The 25,499-nt window shown below is 43.7% G+C and overlaps 1 protein-coding gene across 2 annotated transcripts in view; it reads right to left on the bottom strand.

Annotated features, from left to right (window-relative positions):
* The window catches only part of nadsyn1 (NAD synthetase 1), a 100,611-nt gene extending 75,749 nt beyond the window's left edge, over positions 1–24,862 (bottom strand). The window contains exons 1-5 of one of the 2 annotated variants that reach the window (XM_060839119.1): positions 24,419–24,862; positions 19,988–20,048; positions 11,788–11,904; positions 6,952–7,005; positions 1,778–1,867 (exon numbers count right to left, since the gene is read on the bottom strand). In XM_060839119.1, the coding sequence (XP_060695102.1) occupies positions 1,778–1,867; positions 6,952–7,005; positions 11,788–11,904; positions 19,988–20,048; positions 24,419–24,563 (467 nt within the window). In that variant the 5' untranslated portion in view covers positions 24,564–24,862. The remainder of the gene's footprint in view (positions 1–1,777; positions 1,868–6,951; positions 7,006–11,787; positions 11,905–19,987; positions 20,049–24,418) is intronic. The other variant, XM_060839120.1, reaches the window with a different exon arrangement.
* Between the last annotated feature and the right edge of the window lie 637 nt (positions 24,863–25,499).

Here is a 25,499-nt window from a genome sequence, read left to right as displayed (position 1 = left end):
TCAGAAAATATTATGACACTTCTGGAGCAGGTGGGAGTTGAACCCAGGCCGGGGAGAAAGTGAGGACTGCAGATGCTGGAAATCAGAGCTGAAAAATGTGTTTCTGGAAAAGCGCAGCAGATCAGGCAGCATCCAAAGAGCAGGAGAATCGACGTTTCGGGCATGAGCCCTTCTTCAGGAATGAAGAACCCAGGCCTCCTGACTCAGAGGTTTGGACACTACCACTGTGCCACAAAACCCTCAATAACCATATATTTTATATTTAACAAAACTGAAACTATAAAAAGTACACAGCTAAATAAAAAAATCAAACTGTCTATCTCTCTCTCTCTCTGTCGACATTCACACATCCAAATAAAAAGGTCACTCTCTTATCACACCGTACGATTTTTGAGTCATTCCTGGTGATATAATGGGCAATTCCGTGTATTAACCACTCTAGACACCATTAATCATGAGCAAGGAACTGAATATTACCTCACATTCCACGACAGTTAAATTAAACAAACCTGAGTATTTTATTTTAAGAACCAAACAAAAAAAAGGTCATAAGGTGAGGTTTCAACGATGCACTCGGCTCTTAGCGCTCTTCTCCTCAATACATTTACACAGCTCCTTCGATCCTGAGCAAGCCCAAGCAGCACAGTTTGGGGCAGTCCTGGGATCTTGCCACATTAAGCATTGAGCTGTGGTCAGAATGGTAACTGTGGGCTGTGAAGTTGGATTACTATTCCACTTCATTTCTCTTCGGGAAGAAGGACAAAAGTACCATTTCTCGGGGGTTTACTATTTGTGCGAGTAATCATCACGTGGTGAAAGAGGCAAAGCAAATTGTAAAACCGCCAAGGACAAACGGACATGATCTGTGGATCTTGCAGATTTCATGGACTGAAAAGGCAGTTGCTATAGTTCCATGGAGAAAGTGAGGACTGCAGATGCTGGAATATCAGAGCTGAAAATGTGTTGCTGGAAAAGCGCAGCAGGTCAGGCAGCATCCAAGGAACAGGAAATTCGACGTTGAAGGGCTTATGCCGGAAACGTCGAATTTCCTGTTCCTTGGATGCTGCCTGACCTGCTGCGCTTTTCCAGCAACATTTTCAGCGCTGCTACAGTTCCATGCCTTATAACAAAAATCATGATTTGTAATCCTATTCTGCCTCTCTTTCAGCTTCAAGCATGTGAAACATTGACTGATTTCATAATTGACTCCTAATGAAGGGCTTTTGCCTGAAACATTAACTCTCTTACTCTTTGGATACTCCCTGACTTGCTGTGCTTTTCCAGCACCTCACTCTCCACTCTGCATCTGCAGTCCTCACTTTCACCTAGTTGATTTCATAACTCATCTATCCTCTGGTTCAGTCGGCCCAAGGTAATGATGACTTGAAATGGAACAGGAAGAAAGGCATAACACTGTCTCTACAGCCATACCATTGAACAATGAGCAAAGCCAGATTTGATTTCCCAACTTGCACACAGGTAAACCCATTTACTCAAATAGTTTAGCAAGGAAGCTTTTGGTGGGAACAGTTAAGTTAACATGAAGAATGTGAGGTAGTCACCAGCAAATATTGACGATATCACATAGGTCAGCTCCCACCATTATGCCCCAGTGGATAGTGCTGAGCCAAAGTTCCAGTTCTCAGTTTCTCTTGCACTTTTGGCTGGACTAAGGACATGCATTGCAGATATTCAGTACAAACATATTTATTGTTTAATCCAAAATGCCGACTAGGATTTTAAACAACAATTGTATGAAAGAAAACTGTTGCCATACCTCGGTTTATCCCATGGCATAAACCAGCGTAGCTCTCGGTAGTTACCACTATTTGCCATGGCCATCTTTGGTCTAATTAACAATACCTTCCTGAAACATATGGATTTAAAAGGTTAACTGCAGAAAATTATAATCAATCTCTTTCCAAAAAAAATTCACATGTAAATAGAAGGTATGGAGTCACAGGCAACTAAACCACTAATGGTCAATGCCAATGGACAAAGGAAATATTTTATTGCATATTTCTGCTCCAATACATGATGTTTACAAGGTGAAACATTGCAATTCACTGTGAAAGAGATGATCAGTAAGACTGGAATCAGTAAATCATTTATTCATCATTGTGACAGTGCAGGAAACTAATTAAATACATTTCGAAGCTATTTCTAGGATGTCGAGAGTTGCAGAAATTGATGCTTAAATTGCATTAGCTCCACTCAAGCTGATGTTACAGTCTTAGCACGAAGGGGGAGTTAGCTTTTCACAAAGTCTCACTGGTGACATGCTGATACATAGAGTCAGAGATGTACAGCATGGAAACAGACCCTTTGGTCCAACCCATCCATGTCAACCAGATATCCCAACCCAATCTAGTCCCACCTGTCAGCATTCGGCCCATATCCCTCCAAACTCTTCCTATTCATATAATCATCCAAATGCCTCTTAAATGTTGCAGTTGTACCAGCCTCCACCACATCCTCTGGTAGCTCATTCCATACACGTACCACCCTCTGTGTGAAAACATTGCCCCTTAGGTCTCTTTTATATCTTTCCCCTCTCACCCTAAACCTATGCCCTCTAGTTCTGGATTTCCCGACCCAGGGAAAAGACTTTGCCTATTTATCCTATCCATGCCCCTCATAATTTTGTAAACCTCGATAAGGTCACCCCTCAGCCTCCGAAGCTTCAGGGAAAACAGCCCAAGCCTGTTCAGCCTCTCCCTGTAGCTCAGATCCTCCAGCCCTGGCAACATCATTGTAAGTCTTCTCTGAACCCTTTCAAGTTTCACAACATCTTTCCAATAGGAAGGAGACCAACATTGCCTGCAATATTCCTACAGTTGCCTAATCAATGTCCTGTACAGCCGCAACATGACCTCCCAACTCCTGTACTCTGACAAATAAAGGAAAGCATACCAAACGCCTTCTTCATTATCCTATCCACCTACGACTCCACTTTCAAGGAGCTATGAACCTTTCTTTGTTCATAGGTCTCTTTGTTCAGCAACACTCCTGAGGACCTTAACATTAAGTGTAGAAGTCCTACTAAGATTTGCTTTCCCAAATGCAGCACCTCCCATTTATCTGAATTAAACTCCATCTGCCACTTCTCAGCCCATTGGCCCATCTGATCAAGATCCTGTTATAATCTGAGGTAACCTTCTTCGCTGTCCACTACACTTACTATTTTGGTGTCATCTGCAAACCTACTGACTGTACCTCTTATGCTTGCATCCAAATCATTTATGTAAATGGCAAAAGGTAATGGACCCAACACCGATCCTTGTGGCACTCCACTGGTCATTTGCCTCCAGTCTGAAAAATAACCCTCCACCACCACCCTCTCTCTTTTACCTTTGAGCCAGTTCTGTATCCGAATGGCTAGTTCTCCCTGTGAGTTCTAACCTTGCTAATCAGTTTCCCATGGGGAACCTTGTCGAACGCCTTATTGAAGTCCATATAGATCATATCTACCGCTCTGCCCTCATCAATCCTCTGTTACATCTAGGTCTTAACTGTAGTGACTGGAGGGCCAGGTGGGTCTCATTGACAATGAGATTATGATTGGGGTTGTTAACCTGGGGCCAATCAGGGAACCCTGGCTGGAAGATAGCCAGGAGATTGAGAGAGTCTCCTTAATCTAGGGACTGGCTCAGAGCTGGCTGGTCAGAACTCATGTACTGTGCACATTTAGATAAAGGGTGACTTGATGATAGGATACTGGCCTCTCTGCAGTTATTTCATGAAATTATTATAATTATGATTAACTAGTTCATGTTGATAGTACATTTTACTGTCATAATATCCAGGACAAAGCAACCCATGATGGCACATCATCAAACAACTTCCTTGTTCACTCCCTCCATCACCAAGACACAGTAGCAGCAGTGTGTACCATCTAGAAGATTCACTGAAGCAACTCACTAAGGATCCTCCAACAGGACTTCTGAAACCCACAATCTTTACCAACCACAAGGACAGAAACATAGGAACACCACCAACAAGTCCCCCTCAAGTCCCACACACCATCCTCATTTGGAACTCCACAGCCATTCCTTCAGTGGCTGGGTCAAAATCTTGCAACTCCCTCACTAAAGCACCACACAAACTGCAGAAAGTGCAAGATAGTTTCTCCAGGGCAATTAGGAATGGGCAGTAAATCCTGGCCCAGCCAGCAACACCCACACCTCACAAATAAATGAAAAACAAAATTATTGATGTAACTCCAATGTCCACCTTGTATAAAACTCTGGTGGTGAAAAACAAAAACAGCTTTTGTTGAAATTTTTTATCTTAAACTGATTGCTTACTGTTCTGAATTGGTCCAAAGAGAGAGAAAGCCCACACCTGCCATTTTAGATTAGATTAGATTACTTACAGTGTGGAAACAGGCCCTTCGGCCCAACAAGTCCACACCGACCCGCCGAAGCGCAACCCACCCATACATATACCCCTTACCTAACACTACGGGCAATTTAGCATGGCCAATTCACCTGACCCGCACATCTTTGTGACTGTGGGAGGAAACCGGAGCACCCGGAGGAAACCCGCACAGACACGGGGAGAACGTGCAAACTCCACACAGTCAGTCGCCTGAGGCGGGAATTGAACCCAGGTCCCTGGCGCTGTGAGGCAGCAGTGCTAACCACTGTGCCACCGTGCCGCCCGTTACCACCAGTTACCCGGATGCAAATCAAGATGAGGGGCTTTCAAACAAATTTAAGTTTTAACCATTAAAAAAAACACCCAACGAGCTTGAGGAGGGTTTTTAAAAAAAAATACTTTTTTCCCCCATGACCACAAGGCTTCACTATACCCAATGCAATAGGTTTCTTACATTGAATGGTGGGGGGCGAATTTCAGGTTTTTTTTATATAAGCAAAAGCATTAATACTGTACGAGAGGAAAGTGTTGTTTGATCAGCAAGTCAACTAACTGGTAGAGACATTGTCATGGGTAATGCAGCAGTTTACACAATGACTGACAGCTCACTGCCATTATTTGTTTAAGTTTTAAACTGGGGCTCTTGACTGTTATTGGTCAGGTAACAGCGCTAAAAGATTAACCAGTGAATTGCCATCACCCAATTTCTTGCACTGAAACAGGCAGACCGCGTGTACATGTTCCTTCTGGTTGAAAGAAAAGGTAGGTACCTGTGTATTAACATTTACAGCCCCAGCTCCACAAAGGCGCTGTACTGCAAGCCCAACTGACATCCCTAAGTTAGTTGTTGGCGGGTCAGCACTGCTGCCTCACAGCACCAGGGATCTAGGTTCTATTCTAGCCTCGGGTGACCGTCTGTGTGGAGTTTGCACATTCTCCCAGTGTCTGCTTGGGGTTCCTCCAGGTGCTCCGATTTCCTTCCACAATCCAAAGGTATGTAGATTATGGGCAAATTACCACTGCCAATTCACCTAGTGTTCAGGAATGTGTAGGTTATACCCCAAACAGGGTATGGGCCTGTTTACACACTGTAGGGATTCTATGATTCTGTGCAGTTTACTAACAGTCATCATTAACTGGCACACATTCTCCTCAGCAATGCCTCCCCTAATCAGAGTCTATTTAAACAACCAATGAACACTGTTCCCTCACATAAGACAAATGTTTTTTCCTCTTTACTTGGATATTTCTTGTGTATCATCCTTCAATAAAATTTATCATTTTCCACTAAACTCAAGTTCTGAATTCCCAAACAGCCATTGACGATTTATCATCTATTGTGGGTAATAAGACAGGCCGATAAATTCAGTCCGGAAAGGAGACTAGAGGGTTGTCATGGCTGTCTCTACTTCAGATCCAAGGGGCCGGAGTTCAAGTCCCACCTGCTCTAGTGCTGTGCAAAAACCATCTCTAAAGAGGTGGATTCGAAAGGAGGATGGATGTCAGCAAACCATCCAAACACCAATAGTTGGGAACCAGAGGATACAACATATATCAGGTGTCATTTAAGCAGACAGTACTGTCCTAATGATCCAGTGAAGATTCATTCAAGGTCCTGGTGATAAAAGCCATGGTTTTATGCCAAGAATTCGAACATGTGGTTGGCACTAACCAGGGACGAAACCGATCAACAGCAGTTTGGAAAGTAGGGTGATTTGGGACATTCGGGCTCTGTGATCCTTCTTGATATGATGCAGTATAGAAAACAGAGATGCCAGCCACTGCAATTCAATGTGACCACTTCAGGACCTGGCATCATTTTCCTTCGGGCAGGGCAAGAGACATTACAGGGAAATGTCATCAAGGTGCACAAGATCAGGCCAGTTTTAGACCAAGTCAACATTCTGTTCCTATTGGCTGATGCCACAAAGACAAGCGAACACAAAGTTGTTTTGATTTGGTGGGTGTGATACAGAGGGATGCAGGGAAAAGTGTTAGAGTTTCAAGTGCCTTTTAAACGTAAACATTGTTGAGCACACTATGCACCTGCTGAAATCATTTCATGGCAGTATTAGAATACATATAATAAATCTAAAATTATCACAATTATATCATGCAAACCAACAAGCATTTGATGTTTTTGAAAACACGGTGGCACAGTGGTTAGCACTGCTGCCTCACAGCGCCAGGGACCCGGGTTCAATTCCCACCTCAGGTGACTGACTGTGTGGAGTTTGCACGTTCTCCCCGTGTCTGCATGGGTTTCCTCCGGGTGCTCCGGTTTCCTCCCACAGTCCAAAGATGTGCGGGTCAGGTGAATTGGCCATGCTAAATTGCCCGTAGTGTTAGGTAAAGGGGTATATGTAGGGGTATGGGTGGGTTGCGCTTCGGCGGGTCGGTGTGGACTTGTTGGGCCGAAGGGCCCGTTTCCACACTGTAAGTAATCTAATCTAATCTAAAAAGTGCTAATCGCTGCCAGACATTTTGCTGAAAAATGGTATTTAAGTATCATTCTCAATAATGTAAGATTGACACAAATACATGACATAGCAAGTAGAGTAAAGAACTTACTTGTTGAGAAAAATCACTCTGCAGTTATAGAGGGTGTTTTTGTACATGACTGGCCTGGATTGTATAAAAAAAAGAGTTAGGACCAATTACAATGAGTCTTAGCTTATTCAATTAATCCTTTATTATTTCTCAATGTTACAATTTGACAACAAAAGACAGTCTCAACAATCCAGAAGCTTTACCTGCGTAAGGAAAATGATGAATTAAATCAGCTGGTTGCCTATTTTCACTGTTGGTCCAAAATTAGGAAAAGCACAAATGAGCCTTTACATAAGGGAGGTAAAAACAATGACTGCAGATGCTGGAAACCAGACTCTGCATCAGGGGTGCTGGAAGAGCACAGCAGTTCAGGCAGCATCCAACGAGCAGCGAAATCGATGTTTCGGGCAAAAGCCCTTGGCTTTTGCCCGAAACGTCGATTTCGCTGCTCGTTGGATGCTGCCTGAACTGCTGTGCTCTTCCAGCACCCCTGATCCAGAAATGAGCCTTTACATAACCCAGCAGCATTGATCAAAAGTAGGACTAATGTCTTTTTTTTCCCATTTATTCTTTGATGGGATAAGGCCATCACTGGTAAGAATGGCATATGATTGTACCTGCATGGAGTGTCTCGTCTGGCCATTTCATAGGGCAGCCAATAGCCAACCGGATTATAGCGGATCTGGAATCACATGTACATCTAGGAGAAAGTGAGGACTGCAGATGCTGGGGATCAGAGCTTAAAAATGTGTTGCTGGAAAAGCGCAGCAGGTCAGGCAGCATCAAAGGAACAGGAGAATCGACGTTTCGGACATAAGCCCTTCTTCAGGAATGAGGAGGGTGTGCCAAGCAGGCTAAGATAAAAGGTAGGGAGGAGGGACTTGGGGGAGGTGCGTTGGGAATGCGTTAGGTGGAAGGAAGTGAAGGTGAGGGTGATAGGCCGGAGTGGGGTGGGGGCGGAGAGGTCAGGAAGATGATTGCAGGTCACGAAGGCGGTGCTGAGTCTGAGGGTTGGGACTGAAAAGGTGGGGGGAGGGGAAATGAGAAAGCTGGAGAAATCTGCATTCATCCCTCGTGGTTGGATGATTCCTAGGCGGACGATGAGGCGCTCTTCCTCCAGGCATCGTGTTGCCATGGTCTGGCGATGGAGGAGGCCAAGGACCTGCATGTCCTTGGCGGAGTGGGAGGGGGAGTTAAAGTGTTCAGCCACGGGGCGGTTGGGGTAGGTGTCCCAGAAGTGTTCTCTGAAACGTTCCACAAGTAGGCGGCCTGTCTCCCCAACAGCAGATGCAGTAAATGATGTGTGGAGGTGGAGGTGAATTTCTGATGGATATGGAAGGATCCCTTTGGGGGGGGGGGGGGGGGCGGGGGGAGAAGGTGTGGGCGCAAGTTTTACATTTCTTGCGGTTGGAGGGGAAGGTGCGAGAGTGGAGGTTGGGTTGGTGGGGGGTGTGGATCTGACAAGTGAGTCGCAGAGGGAGTGGTCTTTCCAGAATGCTAATAGGGTGGGGAGGGAAATATATCCCTGGTGGTGGGGTCTGTTTGGAGGTGACGGAAATGACAAAGGATGATACAATGTATCTGGAGGTTGGTGGGATGGTAGGTGAGCACCAGTGGAGTTCTGTCCTGGTGGCGATTGGAGGGGCGGGGCTCAAGGGCGGAGGAGCAGGAAGTGGAGGAGATGCAGTGGAGGGCATCGTCGATCACGTCTGGGGGGATATTGCGGTCTTTGAAGAAGGAGGCCATCTGGGCTGTACGGTGTTGGAACTGGTCCTCCTGGGAGCAGATGTAGCGAAGGCAAAGGAATTGGGAATATGGGATGGCGTTTTTACAGGAGGCAGGGTGGGAGGTGTAATCTAGGTAGCTGTGGGAGTCAGTCGGTTTATAGTAAACGTCCGTGATGAGTTGGTCGTCCGAGATGGAAATGGAAAGGTCTAGAAAGGGGAGGGAGGAGTCTGAGATGGTCCAGGTAAATTGGAGGTCGGGGTGGAAGGTGTTGGTAAAGTGGATGAACTGTTCAACCTCCTTGTGGGAGCACGAGGCAGCGCCGATACAGTCATCGATGTAGCAGAGGAAAGGGTGGGGGGTGGTGCCAGTGTAGCTGCGGAAGATGGACTGTTCCACATATCTGATGAAGAGACAGGCATAGCTGGGGCCCATGCGGGTGCCCATGGCAACTCCTTTGGTTTGGAGGAAGTGGAAGGATTGGAAAGAGAAGTTGTTCAGAGTGAAGACCAGTTCAGTCAGTCGAAGGAGGGTGTCAGTGGAAGGGTACGGGTTGGTTTGGCGGGAAAGGAAGCAGAGGGCTTTGAAACCTTCATGACAGGGGATGGAGGTGTACAGGGACTGGATGTCCATGGTGCAGATAAGGCGTTGGGGACCGGGGAAGCGAAAATCATGGAGAAGGTGGAGGGCGTGAGTAGTGTCCCAAACGTAGGTGGGGAGTTCTTGGACTAAGGTATGCAGAGATGAGTTCGGTGGGGCAGGAGCAGGCTGAGACAATGGGTCAGCCGGGGCAGTCAGGTTTGTGGATTTTGGGCGGGAGGTAGAAACGGGCGGTGCGGGGTTATGGGACTATAAGGTTGGAGGCGGTGGATGGGAGATCCCCTGAGGTGATGAGGTTGTGGATGATCTGGGGGGGTTGGTGGTTTGGTGGTGGGAGGTGGGGTCATGGTCAAGGGTGCAATAGGAGGAAGTGTCTGCAAGCTTGCGTTTAGCCTCAGCAATATAAAGATTGGTACATCTGACAAGGTCTGGACACCAATCTTCCTTACATTAGTGACTGAGGAGATATTTCTCAACAACTGGACAATAGTTTCATTGTCACCATTGCTGAACCCAGCTTTCAATAGGATTAGGGTTAAGTTAAAGTTTATTTTGAATTGAAATTCCACCAACAGAGTGGTGAGATTTGAACTCAATCCTGAAAGCATTATTTGGGCTTCGGAATTACTAATCCAATGATATCACCACTACACCATCATGTCTCTCTGTTCTGCTGATTATGATTCATGTCGGTGATAGTCTTTACATGACTTGACTAATGAGCATCATTCTCAATCAACTTCGAGCTTTGCTGCTGCAGCTGCTGTGGAACAGAATAACCGCCAATCCAGGCAAGTCTGGTTACCTCATCACTAAAACACGTCAGTTCCTTCAGCACAGAGGAACACACCAAAACATCATCCCACTGTCAGTATGCTGCATAAAAAATGTGCACCTTCACTGTTTGGTGGAAAATCCTCCATTTTAATCACTGCTAAAACAAAAGTACATGAGAACTAGGAGCAGGAGTCACCATCTGGCCCTTCAAGCCTGTCCCACCATTCAATAAGATCAGGGCTGATCTTTTTGTGGACTTAGCTCCACTTACCCACCCTCTCACTGTAACCTTTAATTCCTTTATTGTTCAAAAACATATCTGATGTAACATTAATTACTTCACCGACAGGGAATTCCAATATATTTTCAACCCTGTGGGTGAAGAAATTCCTTCTCAATTCATTCCTAAATTTGCCACCTCTAATTTTGACAATATGTCCTCTTCAAGAAAGTGAGGACTGCAGATGCTGGAGGTCAGAGTCATTGATCCCTTGGATTGCACCAGTTTCCTCATTTCCCCTCCCCCACCTTAATCAGAGATCAAACCTACCAACTCGGCACCGCTCTCTTGAACTGTCCATCTTCCTTCCCACCTATCCACTCCAGCCTTCTCTCCAACCCATCACTTCCACCCCCACCCTCACCTGTCCATCGCATTCCCAGCTACCTCCCCCTTCAGCTCCAGCTATTCTCTCTTGTCCTAGTTTCACCTGCCAGTGGAAGTATGGAATTAAATCTCCCTACCTGCCTGATATTAAATCTAGTTCCCAGCCATCTCTCAGCATCCTGTTCACTGTTCAGCTGAACCTCAATGTGCACTGACTCAGTGCCTACCTGTCTTCATTTATGACTTCCATTCGCATTTTTGTTATTGCCAACCCAAACTTTGCTAGCTTTCTCCATCGATCACCTTGGGTCTCGGCCACCTCCACCCTGTGCTCCAAACCATAAATATAGATGGATATGTAATCAAACAACTATAGACAACCTCAAGCTACACATTCTGGTCCATAGCTCTCCTGTTCTTTCACTAGCATCACCACCCTTAACCCTCAAACCCCACTCTCTGCAATTCGAGACTCTTGACTTTCTGTCCATCTCTCCAAAGCCTCCTGAAAACCAGCCTGTTGGGTTGATGCTTCTGTCATTTACCTAAACTCAGCATAGCTACTCTCTCTGTAATCCCTTGGTCCTGGGTATTCTGTGAGTTGAAGGTACTGTGAGAACTACAGCGATGTCATGGGCAAGAGATTTCCAAGCAGAAAACCGAATGGCACCAACATGACTTTTCAGTATCCACTCAGTCAAAAATGTTGCTCAATTTCTTCACAGCCTTGCAATCAGAGAACTAAAGTAATTTCACCATGGAGGGAAGAGTCCAGAGGTGCACAAATCTAAATGTAGCAAACCAGTTAATGAAGTCTTCCAAAACTTTTTGATAACATCAATCATGATCATTCCCTGTTCAAACAGCTTTGCCAGACAGGCCAGGGTAGAGGTTAAAATCACTATTCTGAGAGAGACCTCTTATACTTCTATATGTATTTCATTCTACTTTTTAAAAAGTTTCTATAATATCACTTGTTAAATTCTAAATGGGTTAACATGCAAAAACAACAGAGGGAAACTACTGTGTCTCAGCTAAATTAATCATCAAATAACAATTCATCAAGTCACCCGTCATGACTGCAAAACCTCAGGTCTAATATTAAGCAATTGAAATTGTCTCAGTAATCAGCACTGAAACACACTCACATTCCTACATCGCACATTATGTCTTCAGTGACCGGAGAGACCAACAGTTCTGCCAATACTTGAAATGAGTGAAGTACTGTATCGGGTTCCAAGTAGTGATCGCCACAGCCATAGCCACTGGAGAGGGGAGTAAAAGGTACAAAGTGATTTTACTGAAAGAGAAGTACGAGAATCAAAGAGCAACATCATGTAGCTTTCTTGAAAATTCATCAAAAGAGTCAACATTTTTAGAGAAGAGACATGACTGCTGTTATCAATTTTGCTCTGAACTTCACATGTATACAGTAATCAATCTGTTTGCTGATACAAAGCATTAAGGAAACAAAACTCTCCATTGCCTCAAGGAGGTTGACAACAAAAAAATGCTGGGGATCGCAGCGGATCAGACAGAATCCATGGCAGCTGCCTAACCTGCTGTGAGCTCCAGCATTTTTTTGTTTTCAGTAGAGATTCCAGCATCTACAGTAATTTGATCCTTAAAAAGGTTGTTGTTTAAAGTCCCACTTTACAATCAGACACTTGGTCAAAACGTTATCAAAGACTTACCTGAAACCACAATCTCAAGGAGATAACTACCAGAAGCCAACTTTTAAAAGACAAAAAGAATGGTCACTTGGAAATGAGTGTTAACTTGGGAGAGGCAGCAGTTATTTAAAGGCAAATCCATCCTTTTTTTTGTGGACGTAAAAGAATGACTTGACAAATGTCATGCAATGTACCTCAGATTTTCAAAAGGAATTTGTTGAAGTAATACACAAGACAGTCATTTAGAGAGTAGAAATAAATAGTTAAACCTGGAGGTTTAAGTGCCTGCAGGATTGGAGGGACACTAGTGGGGCCAGGTGGATCTCATTGGGGTTGTTGAGCCAAGCCAATCAAGAATCTGAGTCAATCAGGGAGCCCTGGCTGACAGATATAACCAGGGGATAAGCAAGGAAATTGAGATTACAAATTTGAAGCAATTTAAAGCACTAAATCATTAAATGTAATTCTCCAGCCGTACGGTTTCATTATTAAGTAATATCAAATTGAATAATTGTTTTCCTTAAACCTTTGTCTTTTAAATGTTTCTAGAGATGAACAACATTCTGATTTTCGGGCTTATGCCCGAAACGTCGAATTTCCTGTTCCTTGGATGCTGCCTAACCTGCTGTGCTTTAACCAGCAACACGTTTTCAACATTCTGATTTTACCATTATACTTTAACATTTATAGAGTTATTGTGTAAATAGTTTAAAATAAAATGTAATCCACACAAAAGAAATAACCAGGGGATAGTTCTGAGTGAAGAGACACTTGGACTTCTGGTTTCTTTTTTGATGTTTGTTTTGGGGTTTCTCTTTCTTTTACTGGGCTATATTGAGTGCACAAGCAGCTACTGCCATCACTGCTGCTGGTGCCTCGCTGCAGCCTGGGCCTGCATCTACTGCTGCAAAGAGAAATCTTGGGGATTCAGAATCTTCTCATTCTAGGGACTGGTTCTGAGCTGGCTGGTCAGAGCCCGTGGACTATGCATATGTAAATAAAGGGTGATAGGACACTGGCCTCAGTGCAGTTAATTCAAGACTGTTACGGTGAAGATGTTTTCCTGATAAGTGTTATTCAATGTGGTCCCTCCATCAATCAATATTTAGATCACTGTATTTCACTTTCTATATGAATGGCCTGGATTTGCATACAAGGGGTACAATTTCAGGATAATACAAAAAGCTTTCCAACATAATAAACATAGGAGGAGAATATTGGCAAATTTCTGGAGGAGTTAGTTTAGTTGAATGGGCAGAATCTGGGTGTGTGTTGGGCAGTAATCTAAACATACTGACCTGACAGACTATTTTACATCCTATTTAGAGAGGAATGCCACAGCAGAGGGATCCATAGGAGATGCATAATCATAAGATTCTCAAAAGATGCCAGGGTAAACTGATACGACAGATAAATATATGGGGCAGCTCACTTTGCAAGTGGCCTCTGACTAAAAAAAGCAAGGAAGTGATACTAGAATGATAGGAGAAAACGAGGACTGCAGATGCTGGAGATCAGAGCTGAAAATGTGTTGATGGAAAAGCGTAACAGGTCAGGCAGCATCCAAGGAGCAGGAGAGTCGACGTTTCGGGCATGATTTCTGAAGAAGGGCTCATGCCCAAAACGTCGACTCTCCTGCTCCTTGGATGCTGCCTGACCTGTTACGCTTTTCTAGCAACACATTTTCAGCTCATACTAGAATTATAGACCAGTAAGCCTTACTTCGGTTGTGAGTAAAGTGTTAGAAAAAGGTTACAAGAGATGGGATTTATAATCATCTCGAAAGGAATACGTTGATTAGGGACAGTCAACACCGTTTTGAGAAGGCTAGGTCATGCCTCAAACTTTATTGAGTTCTTTGAGAAGGTGACCAAACAGGTGGACAAGGGTAAAGCAGTTGATGTGGTGTAAATGGATTTCAGTGAAGCATTTGATAAGGTTCTCCATGGTAGGCTATTTCGGAAAATACGGAAGCATGGGACTGAGGAGCAATTAGCTATATGAATCAGAAATTGGCTAGCTGAAAGAAGACAGAGGGTGGTGGTTGATGGGAAATGTTCATCCTGGAGTTCAGTTACTATTGGGGTACCGCAAGGATCTGTTTTGGGTCCACCGCTGTTTGTCATTTTGACAAATGACCTGGATGACGGCGTAGAAGGATGGGTTAGTAAATTTGTGGATGACACCAAGATCAGTGGAGTTGTGGATAGTACCGAAGGATGTTACAGGTGACAGAGGGTCCTGGATAAGATGCAGAGCTGGGCTGAGAGGTGGCAAATGGAGTTTAATGTGGAAAAGTGTGAGGTAATTCACTTTGGAAGGAGTAACAGGAATGCAGAGAACTGGGCTAATGGTAAGATTCTTGGTAGTGTAAATGAGCAGAGAGATCTCGGTATCCACATACATAGATCCTTGAAAGTTGCCACCCAGGTTGATAAGAAAGCATATGGCTTGTTAGATTTTATTCATACAGGGATTGAGTTTTGGAGCCATGAAGCTATGCTGCAGCTGTACAAAACTCTGGTGTGGCCACACTTGGGAGTATTGCGTGTAGTTCTGGTCATCGCATTACAGGAAGGATGTGGAAGCATTGGAAAGGATTCAGAGGAGATTTACTAGGATGTTGCCTGGTATGGAGGGAAGGTCTTAAGAGGAAAGGCTGAGGGACTTGATTAGATTACTTACAGTGTGGAAACAGGCCCTTCAGCCCAACAAGAGCAACCCACCCAGACCCATTCCCCTACAATTTACCCCTTCACCTAACACTACGGGCAATTTAACATGGCCAATTCACCTAACCTGTACATTTGTGGACAGTGGGAGGAAACCGGAGAAACCCCACGCAGACATGGGGAAAATGTGCAAACTCCACAGACAGTTGCCTGAGGCAGGAATTGAACCTGGGTCTCTGGCGCTGTGAGGCAGCAGTGCTAACCACTGCCATCATGCCACCCATGAGGCTGTTTTTCATGAGAGTGAAGGCTGAGAGGTGACTTAATGGAGACATATAGATAATCAGAGGGACGGACAGGGTGGGCAGTGAAAGTATTTTTCCTCGGACAGTGATGGCTAGCACAAGCGGACATAGCTATAAATTGAGGGGTTATAGAAATAGGACAGATGTCAGAGGTTCTTTCTTTACTGAGAATATTAGAGGCATGGAACACACTGCTTGCAACAGTAGTAGATTCACCAGCTGTACAGGCATTTAAATGTTCATTGGATAAACATATGGATGAAAATGGAATAGTGTAGGATAAGTAGGCTTCAATTTGTAGCACTGACCTGTGGAGATATTGAGGGCCAAAGGGCCTGTTCTGATCTGTAATATTCTATGTTCTATGACGAAGCAGGGTTGTGGGGATAGGATGGAGGGTGGGTCCGGTAAGCTACTCTTCAGAGGATCAGTGGACTCAATTGGCCTACTTCCACACTGTAGGAGATTCTAATATTCTATGGGCATCACAGTGGCTCAGTGGTTATCACTGTTGCCTCACAGCGCCAGGGACCCAGGTTTGATTCTGCCCACAGGCAACTGCGTAAACTCCACACAGATGTTCTCCTTGTGTCTGCGTGGGTTTCCTCCTACAGACCAAAGATGTGCAGGTTAGGTGGATTGGCCAAGGAAAATTGGCCAGTGTTCAGGGATGTGCAGGGTAGGTGGGTTAACCTTAGAAATGCGGGGTTACAGAGTGGATCCGGATGGGACGCTCTTCAGAGGATCAGTGTGGTCTCAGTAGACCAAATGGCCTGCTTCCACACCATAGGGATTTCATGAAGAAGTCTGAAAATCACTGGTTGAACCTCAGCTGGAGTACTATAAACAATTGTAAATCATTTTAGGATAGATGTTACAATTTTAAAAAAGATGTTTAATAAGATGACGCCAAGGATTAAGAACTTCAGTTTTATAGAGGGGTTGGAGAAACTACAGTAAGTAGATTTACCCTTTCAGTGGATTGACGTACAGGTTTAAAACAATTGGTAGAGAAATATCCAAAGGGGAAATATTTTCCAGTGAAGAGTTTAATTCTTAAACACAACACATGAAGAACTGGAGGGATCTAAAAAAAACACGTGATTACATTCTTGAAAAAGGTAAGTACTTTCGAAACTGTTCAACATGTTTGTTCAAGAGGCTTTTCCCCACCAAAGAAATCAGCAACATTTGGGATCACTGTCATAATCCCAGATCACCCATGGTCATCTGAAACTGTCCAACCACATGTGGTATTTAATAAAGAGGACTAATACTGTCAAGATGACTACAGATTGAAATTCAACAACATTCTGGAACATTACAGCTGTATAGAATCAGGGAAACTTCAAATCGGAAATGTACAAAGGAAGAGACAACAAGAGGCTGACTATCCAACCACCCCCCCCTTCCCCTCCACCCTCCTCTACAAGATCAATGGGGTTTAAAAGGAGCTTCAACCCTGGTCTGTGTACATTAGTGGCCTTAAGTCCTGGTGTGTGGACAATCATGTTGTGAAGGTCACAGCTTTAAGGAAAGTTATTAACAATCCGCAGGAAAAGGGAAAAGGCAGTCTTTTGATCAATTGTGGCCAGCTAGCCACAGTCAAAAGCAACGAAGGCAAAAGAGTTTCAGTCAAATTGTTTATTTGCCAAAGTATCTTGAAAAAAAAAGCACTTGACATTCCTATTTGCAGACCATTCTCTCAGTCACTGGGTCAATATCCTGGAACTCCTGTCACAGCAGCACTGCAGGACTAACTTCGTTCCTTTACAAAGGAACCTCAAACTTTTCTGAATAAGTGTCTGCAGTGGGAGACCACAGTGTTAAGGGGGAATATAAATTTTGGGATTTGGGATTTAAATTCAAGATGGTGATGTTTCAATTCAAAGAGGAGTTTTTGTTTAAAATGGAAGAGAAAGTCATTAGGAACAGTGATCTGGTACATGCGGGTGGCAAGGTGGCACAGTGGTTAGCACTGCTGCTTCACAGTGCCAGCAGACCCGGTTCAATTCCCGCCTCTGGCGGCTCTGTGTGTTCGGTGAAGGGGTAAATGTAGGAGAATGTTTCTGGGTGCGTTACGCTTCGGCGGGTCGGTGTGGACTTGTTGGGCCGAAGGGCCAGTTTCCACATTGTAAGTAATCTAATCTAATCATTTCCAAGGAAGCATTTGACTTCAGTTACGAACCGAGCAGGATACCGGTGATTTTAACTGACAATGTGTTTGAAAAGTTGAAATTTTTTCAGAGCGAAATCATACCGGAACAACTTGCGATTTGAGTTCAGATTGGAATCAGGTTCTATTCCAGGAGAACTGTTCACCCCAGAAAAAGGGTTTGGTTCATAAAGTCTCTAAATTTACGTACTAGTTTTCAGAAAAACTGTCAGAATGGAAAAGCAGTGTAGTTTATCAGAACATGGAGAAAGACAAGAAGACTTGGGAACTTGGAGAAGCTAGCGGTGAGATCTTGGGGACAGTCCATATCACAGTAAAGGTGGTGTTGGATGTATTAGAATGTATGAAGGTGGATAAACCTCCAGGTCCTGACCACATATATCCGAGAACACTACAAGAGGCTCAGGAAGAAATTCCGGGAGCCATAGCTGATAGTTTTGCATCGTCATTAGCCACAGTTGAGGTCCTGGAAGACTGGAGGGTAGCAAACATTGTACCCTTATTCAAGAAGGCTGCAAAGAAAGACTATAGACCAGTAAGGTTAACATTTGTGGTGGGTAAGTTACTTGAGAAGATTCTGAGGGATAAGATATACATGCATTTGGAAATATTACACAACTACCTGATGAAGGAGCAGCGTTCCGAAAGCTAATGAATCCAAACAAACCCATTGGACTATAACCTGCTGTTGTGTGATTTGTAACCTTGTAACCCCAGTCCAACACCAATACCTCAAAATCACAAACTTGGAAAGACAGGGTTTGATTAAGAATAGTCAGCATTGCTTTGTGCACGGAGATCATGCCTCACAGATTTGTTAGAGTTCTTTGAAGAAGTGACCAGGAAGGTTGACAAGGGCAGGGCGGTAGATGTAGTCTATATGGATTTCAGTAAGCCCTTTGATAAGGTTCCACATGGTAGGCTGCTCTGGAAGGTTAGATCGCATGGAATCCAGGGGAAGCAGACAAATTGGATACACAATTGGCTCGATTGTAGGAAGCATGGACAAATACATATATAGGAAAGGTTTAGAAGGATATTAGCCAAGTGCAGGGTAATGGGGTTAGCGTTGATGGACATTTTGGTCAAAATGGCCAGTTTGGGTTAAAGGGCCTGTCTCTGTGCTGTAGGACCTGGAGTGTCAGAGGCTGAGGGGTGACCTTATAGAGGTTTACAAAATTATGAGGGACATGGATAGGGTAAATAGACAAAGTCTTTTTCCTGGGGTCAGAGAGTCCAGAACTAGAGAGCATAAGTTTAGGATGAGAGGGGAAAGAGATCTAAGGGGCATTGTTTTCACACAGTAGATGGTACATGTATGGAATGAGCTGCCAGAGGAAGTGATGGAGGCTGGTACAACTGCAACATTTAAGAGGCATATGAATAGCAAGGAAGGGTTTGAAGGGATAAGGGCCAAGTGCTGGCAGGTGGGACTAGATTAGGTTGGGATATCTGGTCAGCATGGACAGGTTGGACCGAAGGATGTTTCCATGCTGTACATCTCTATGACTAATAGGAAAGAAGTCTCAAAGCCATCAAACCTGAAGACAGTCAGTTCAGTAATAAATTTTTAAAGAGTTTAAATGGGAGTGATACTTCACCAAAATGGAATGTCTGTAAAGGATATTGCTGGGAATTTGGTGAAGTATCATTTTCTTGCTTTTTTTTGGATATATGTATATATTTTTAAACTGTCACAGATTGTTTTTCTTTAGCGTAATAAACGTAATAATGAACTTGCCAGTCCCGTGTGAATATGTTCAGTGACCACAATAATCAACTTCAAAAATTAAAACTTATGGTCTCTCAATCCAGATTTTACTCTGGGATCTAACTTGTCCAGAAATGCCATCAGCTGGGACCATTACATAAAACCAAAGGGTCGCCCCAAAGGGCGTTCTGCTGTCAAAGTGACTTACACATCACACAAGCAAATTTTCTTCAAACATTACCAACTCTGAATCTTCATTTCAAACATGAAGCAAGGAAAATGAATCAACATGACGCATCTTTTTCTTGTCTTTCACGGGATGTGGGAGTCAGTGACAATGACAGTATTTGTTTCCTACCCTGAACTGTCCTTGAACCAAGGTGGCTTGTTTGGCCATTTCAAAGGGCAGTGAAAAGGTCAACATTTAAGAGTATGGAATCACATGCAGGCCAACCTCAAAAAAAGGCAACAAGGTTTTTACAACATTTTTACGTAGAATAACTTCACGTAGCTTTATGTTTTATTCCAGATATTATGAACTAAATTTAAATTCTACCTTCTGTATTGTTCTGAACCTCAGCCTGGGCTTCTGAATAATAATCCAGAGATATTACCACTTCATCAACACCGATCCTCAAAACTGCACCTTTCTCCATCAACAATTTCAGGATCATTCTCATATTAATGTGTGTGGGAGCTCAGACTGTGCAAATCAGTCAATGTGTTCATGACACAAGACCAGGGACTGGACTTGATCATTTTTCATTGGTTTACCAACAACAAAAAAAGCAGAAATTTCCTTTTTACTTACCAAATTTCCAGTTCAGGTCCAAGTCTATATCGTGCACTTTTTGATTTTGCTATTTCAATACCTGTAAATGTTTAAAAATATTTCAAAACAAAGTACGTACTAGTAACCTGCTCATAGGTTATTTAATGTTACTCAATTTTAACAACCTTAAAACAAGATATCGAAGGTAGACACAGAGAAAGTCATCAGATAGATAGATTTTGAGGAAACATCGCAATAGCTGGTTTAACTTTATCATTGCCACAAAGCTGTGAACTGACAGTCACTACCCTGTAGTCTTGATCACACCATCACTTCAAAGTACAAATCAAAATGCAGAGAGAAAACTGGCAGAATTAAAATGAACAATTCTGTAATAGTTGGCTTTTGTCTCTTTCTTCATTACATTTTCACCCAATTTTGAAGAGTACAACTCTCGACCATTCCCCATTGAATAAATTTCTCCCTGGTAATGATCTGATCAGCAAAATCATTTAGAGTCATAGAGATGTTCAGCAAGAAAACAGACTCTTCGGACCAACCCGTCCATGCCGACCAGATATCCCAATCCAATCTAGTCCCACCTGCCAGCACCTGACCCATACCCCACCTATTCATATGCCCATCCTGATGCCTTTTAAATGTTCCAATCGTACTAGCCTACACCACTTCCTCTAGGAGAAAGTGAGGAGATGCTGGAGATCAGAGCTGAAAATGTGTTGCTGGAAAAGCGCAGCAGGTCAGGCAGCATCCAAGGAGGAGAATCGACGTTCCGGGCATGAGCCCTTCTTCAGGAATCATGAACCTCATTCCTGAAGGGCGCATGCCTGAAACATCGATTCTTCTGCTCCTTGGATGCTGCCTGGCCTGCTGCGCTTTTCCAGCAACACATTTTCAGCTACACCACTTCCTCTGTCAGCTCATTCCATACACGTACGACCCTGTGTGTGAAAAAGTTGCCCCTTAGGTCTCTTTTATATCTTTACCCTCTCACCCTAAACCTATACCCTCTAGTCCTGCACTCCCCCAACCCAAGGAAGAGACTTTGGGTATTTATCCTACCCATGTCCCTGATGATTTTAAGACCTCTATAAGGTCACCCCTCAGCCTCCAACGGTCCAGGGAAAACAGCCCCAGCCTGTTCAGCCTCTCCCTGTAGCTCAAATCCTCCAACCTTGGCAACATCCTTGTAAATCTTTTCTGAACCCTTTCAAGCTTCACAACATCCTTCCGATAGGAAGGAGACCAGAATTGCAAGCAATATTCCAAATTCGCCTAACCAATAGCCTGTACAGCCACAACATGTTGACTCTCCCTAATCAGTCCTTGCCTTTCCAAATACATATCCCTCAGGATTCCCTCCAACAACTTTCCCACCATCAACGTCAGGCTCACCGGCCTATAGTTCCCTGACTTGTCTTTCCGCCCTACTTAAACAGTGGCACCACGTTAGCCAACCTCCAGTCTTCTGGAACCTCACCTGTGAGATGGTACAAATGTCTCAGTAAGAGGCCCAGCAATCACTTCCCTAGCTCCCCACAGAGTTCTAGGGTATACGTGATCAGGTCCTGGGGATTTATCCATTTGTATGCATTTCAAGACATCCAGCACTTCCTCCTCTCTAACATAGACATTTTTTCAAGATGTCACCATCTATTTCCCTACATTCTATACCTTCCATGCCGTTCTCCACTGACGCAAACTACTCATTTAGTATCTTCCCCATCTCCTGCTGTTCCACACAAAACCCCCCTTCTGATCTTTGAGGGAGGTAAAAACAAGGACTACAGATACTGGAAACCAGAGTCTAGATTAGAGTGGTGCTGGAAAAGCACAGCAGGTCAGGGAGGATCTGAGGAACAAGAAAATCGACATTTTGGGCAATAACCCTTCATCATCTATTCCTGATGAAGGACTTTTGCCCAAAACGTCGATTTTCCTGCCGGATGCTGCCTGACCTGCTGTGTTTTTCCAGCACCACTCTAATTTAGACTCTGATCTTTGAGGGGCCCTATTCTGTCCCAAGTTATCCTTTTGTCATTAATATATTTGTAAAAGCCCTTTGGATTCTCCTTAATTCTATTTGCAAAGCTATCTCATGTCCCCATTTTGCCCTCCTGATTTCCCTCTTAAGTATACTCCTACTTTCTTTATACTCTTCTAAGGATTCACTCGGTCTATCCTGTCTGTACCTGACATATGCTTCCTACTTTTTCTTAACCAAACCCTCAATTTCTTTAGTCATCCAGCACTCCCTATACCTACCAGCCTTCCCTTTCACCCTGACAGGAATATATTTCTCTGGATTCTTGTTATCTCATTTCTGAAGGCTTCCCATTTTCCAGCCGTCCCTTTACCTGTGAACGTCTGACCCCAATCAGTCTGGAGAGCACTTTCAAAAGCTATCTCCCCATTGGTGGGAGAATGTTTCTGTGGAACATCAATAATGCTACAATCGGGTCAAACAAAAACAGGAAGTGTTGGAGGAACTCAGGTCTGACAGCACCTGTGAGGAGAAAGAAAAAGAAAGAGATAAAGTCTGAATGTCGGTTTGCTCACTGAGCTGGAAGGTTCACGTTCAGACATTTTGTCATCATACTAGGTAACATCTTCAGTGAGCCTCCGGATGAAGCATTGCTGATGATTCCTGCTTTTTGATTTTATGTTCAGGTTTCTTTGGGTTGCTGATGTCATTTCCTGATTTTTTTCTCAGGGGTGGTAAATGGGGTCCAAGTCAATGTGTTTGTTGATGGCATTCCAACCGGAACTCTATGCGTCTAGGAACTCTCATGCGTGTCTCTGTTTGACTTATCCTAAGATGGATGTGTTGTCCCACAGAAAGGGGGTCTTTCTGTGATTAGTGACCCTCTTGCACTAGTATCCTTACATACAGATAAGGAAGGACACCACTTTGACAGGGACAACACATCCGTCCTAGGACAAGCCAAACAGAGACACGCACGAGAATTCCTAGACGCATAGCATTCCAACTGGAACTCTATCAACAAACACATTGACTTGGACCCCATTTACCACCCTCTGAGAAAAAAGAACAGCAACTGACATTACCAACCCAAAGAAACCCAAACATATAATTAGAAAGCAGGAATCATCAGCAACACTTTGTCTGGAGGCTCACTGAAGAGGTTACCTCGTACAGTGTCGAAATGTCAGAACATGAACTTTTCAGCTCAGCGAGCAAACCTACATCCAGAGCCTCAGCCTGAGCTACAAATCTTCTCAAAAAACTCGCTAATAGAGTTAAAGTCTCAAGTCCAATAACCATACTTTGAAACTGCTCCAAAAAGAAAAAAAAAGTTACTGGACTCAAAACACTCATTGTTTTTCTCTCTGCACAGATGCTGCCAGATCTATATAGAGTTTTTCCAGCAACATTTATCCCCAAAACATTAATCTGGGGGGGGTGGGCGATCTGGACATCTTGCCCAGGGATATGACCATCATGCCAATGCATCTCCAGTGGCTTGTTAACCTTAGATTGTCGCAACGTGATTTAATGCCAATGAAATATATTCACAGTGCAATCACTTGAAATTTTGAAAAATCAACAGCAAATTTGCAACGAGCAACCTCCCACAAACAAACAAGTGATAATGACCAGACAGATGTTGATTAATTTTTTTTTAAATCAGACATGACATAAGGGATAACTGTCCTGCCCATCTCGGACACAGTGCCAAGGAATCTTCTATGTACAACACAAGGAGTCAGACAAGGTCTCATTGTGTCAGCTTATCTTTAAGGCAGCACTTCAGTAATACACCAGTGTTAGAGATTTCAACACAGACCATTCTGGCTCAGAGGAGGGGGTTCACAAAACAGCCACGAGTAACTTCTCTCCCCAGTCCACTTCCACGAGTTACAGTGCTGTAGGGAGTATGTGGTTGGTGCATTCTGGCGCATCGCTAGAAAAGTGAGGAGGATGCATTAGACAACCAAACCATGCTGTTGCTAGCTGAGAATGCAGCGGATTATCAGCATAAATCCTGAGTCAAAGCTGAGCGACAGGAACACATTTTCCCACACGTGCTGGAAAAATGAAAAACAGCACCGGGGCAGAATTAACAAAGAGGTGTAATTGAGCCCAATGGGTGCACGCTGCCCGACCGCCTCCTCACTCTGGTGCATCTGGGGGGGGGGGGGGGGGGAAGTAACTGTGCAGAAATGCAAGAACTGATATTAGCTATGAAAATGACATATGGGTTACAATGGTGCAGTTCAGAAAATGCCGAATAGTTCAAGCGATTCACGCACTGCCTTTGTTAGCTCCCAGAGAATGAAACTCTCACGTTCTTGATAATTCCCGTTTACGAATTAATCCTGGGGGCAGAAATGATGGTTGGGGTGTAGGAATCCCCGAGTAACGATAAGAATACTTCTCAATATAACGACGTAGCCGCGTACCGAGCTTCTTAATTTTTGAAAACTTACTTTTCAGAATTCTTTTCAGATTTCCTTCAAAATCTAGTGCCCACTGGTTCAAAGCACAGGTCGCCAGGGTGACCTTGCATCCCAGCATGGTGTAAGTGGACTTCACTTCCCTCTGCTGATGTTCTAGGTGGCAGTGAGGGGACATACATTCAGACCTGGAAACAGGGAAAGCCCAGAGCTTTCTAAATAAATGCAATCTCCTTCAACAATCAACTCTCTCTCTCTCTCTCTACTTTTCTTCCGGGTCAGCTTGTCTTCTGCTGTAGAAGGGGGTGTGGAGAACTGCCTGCTTGGATTCCCATTGCCAAATACAGTGTCTACTATTTCCAACCTTCTGCTGGTCTCCTTATCCTCCGCTCAGCGCTGCCTGGATGGAAACGCTGCATTATTCCCACGGTCACAGACTGACACAAAAAAATACAAATTGTTGCTCATTTTGTTTTTGTATTGTCCCTTAAATCAGCAGCAGCTTCAACATTGACTGGGCTAGAACAACCTAAAGATTTATTTATAGTCTTGGCAAAGAAAATATTTGGGGACGGAGTGAAAAATAAATGATTTTACACTTCTATTAATATCAGAAAAGCTCTGATAGTTTGATTGACAATTAAGATTCATCCAATCAGATTATGGAGAGTGTTTTCTTTAGCTTCCCTATTGGTTTAGAAAGACATGGTTCTGCACATGCTCAGATAAGGTAAGGTTTAGTGATTAAATATTCAGAATTTTATTTTAATTTCTCCATAAATTATAAAATGTTGTAAAACAGTTCAATTTGGTCATTACAGGAAATGCAATTTTAAAAACCACTTTCTTATTGAGCATTTGCACCGTTTGATGACTCAATCCGAATGCAAGAAAAGTAACATATTCTAAATATGACCAGAAGCTATTTAATAAAAGTTAAGAAGGATTCTATTCGTTAACAAATCTGAAGAATGTAGAAACATAGAAAATGTTCTGTACAAGGGTCACTGAACCCAAAGCGTTAACAAAACATTTTCTCTCCACAGATGCTGCCAGACCTGCTAGTTTTTCAAGCAATTTGTGTCAAAGAAAATTGGAATAGGAGTAGGCCATT

This window comes from Hemiscyllium ocellatum, chromosome 18 (assembly GCF_020745735.1).
Source record: "Hemiscyllium ocellatum isolate sHemOce1 chromosome 18, sHemOce1.pat.X.cur, whole genome shotgun sequence".
Classification (NCBI taxonomy): Eukaryota; Metazoa; Chordata; class Chondrichthyes; order Orectolobiformes; family Hemiscylliidae; genus Hemiscyllium; species Hemiscyllium ocellatum.
This window is presented reverse-complemented; position numbering and strand designations above follow the sequence as displayed.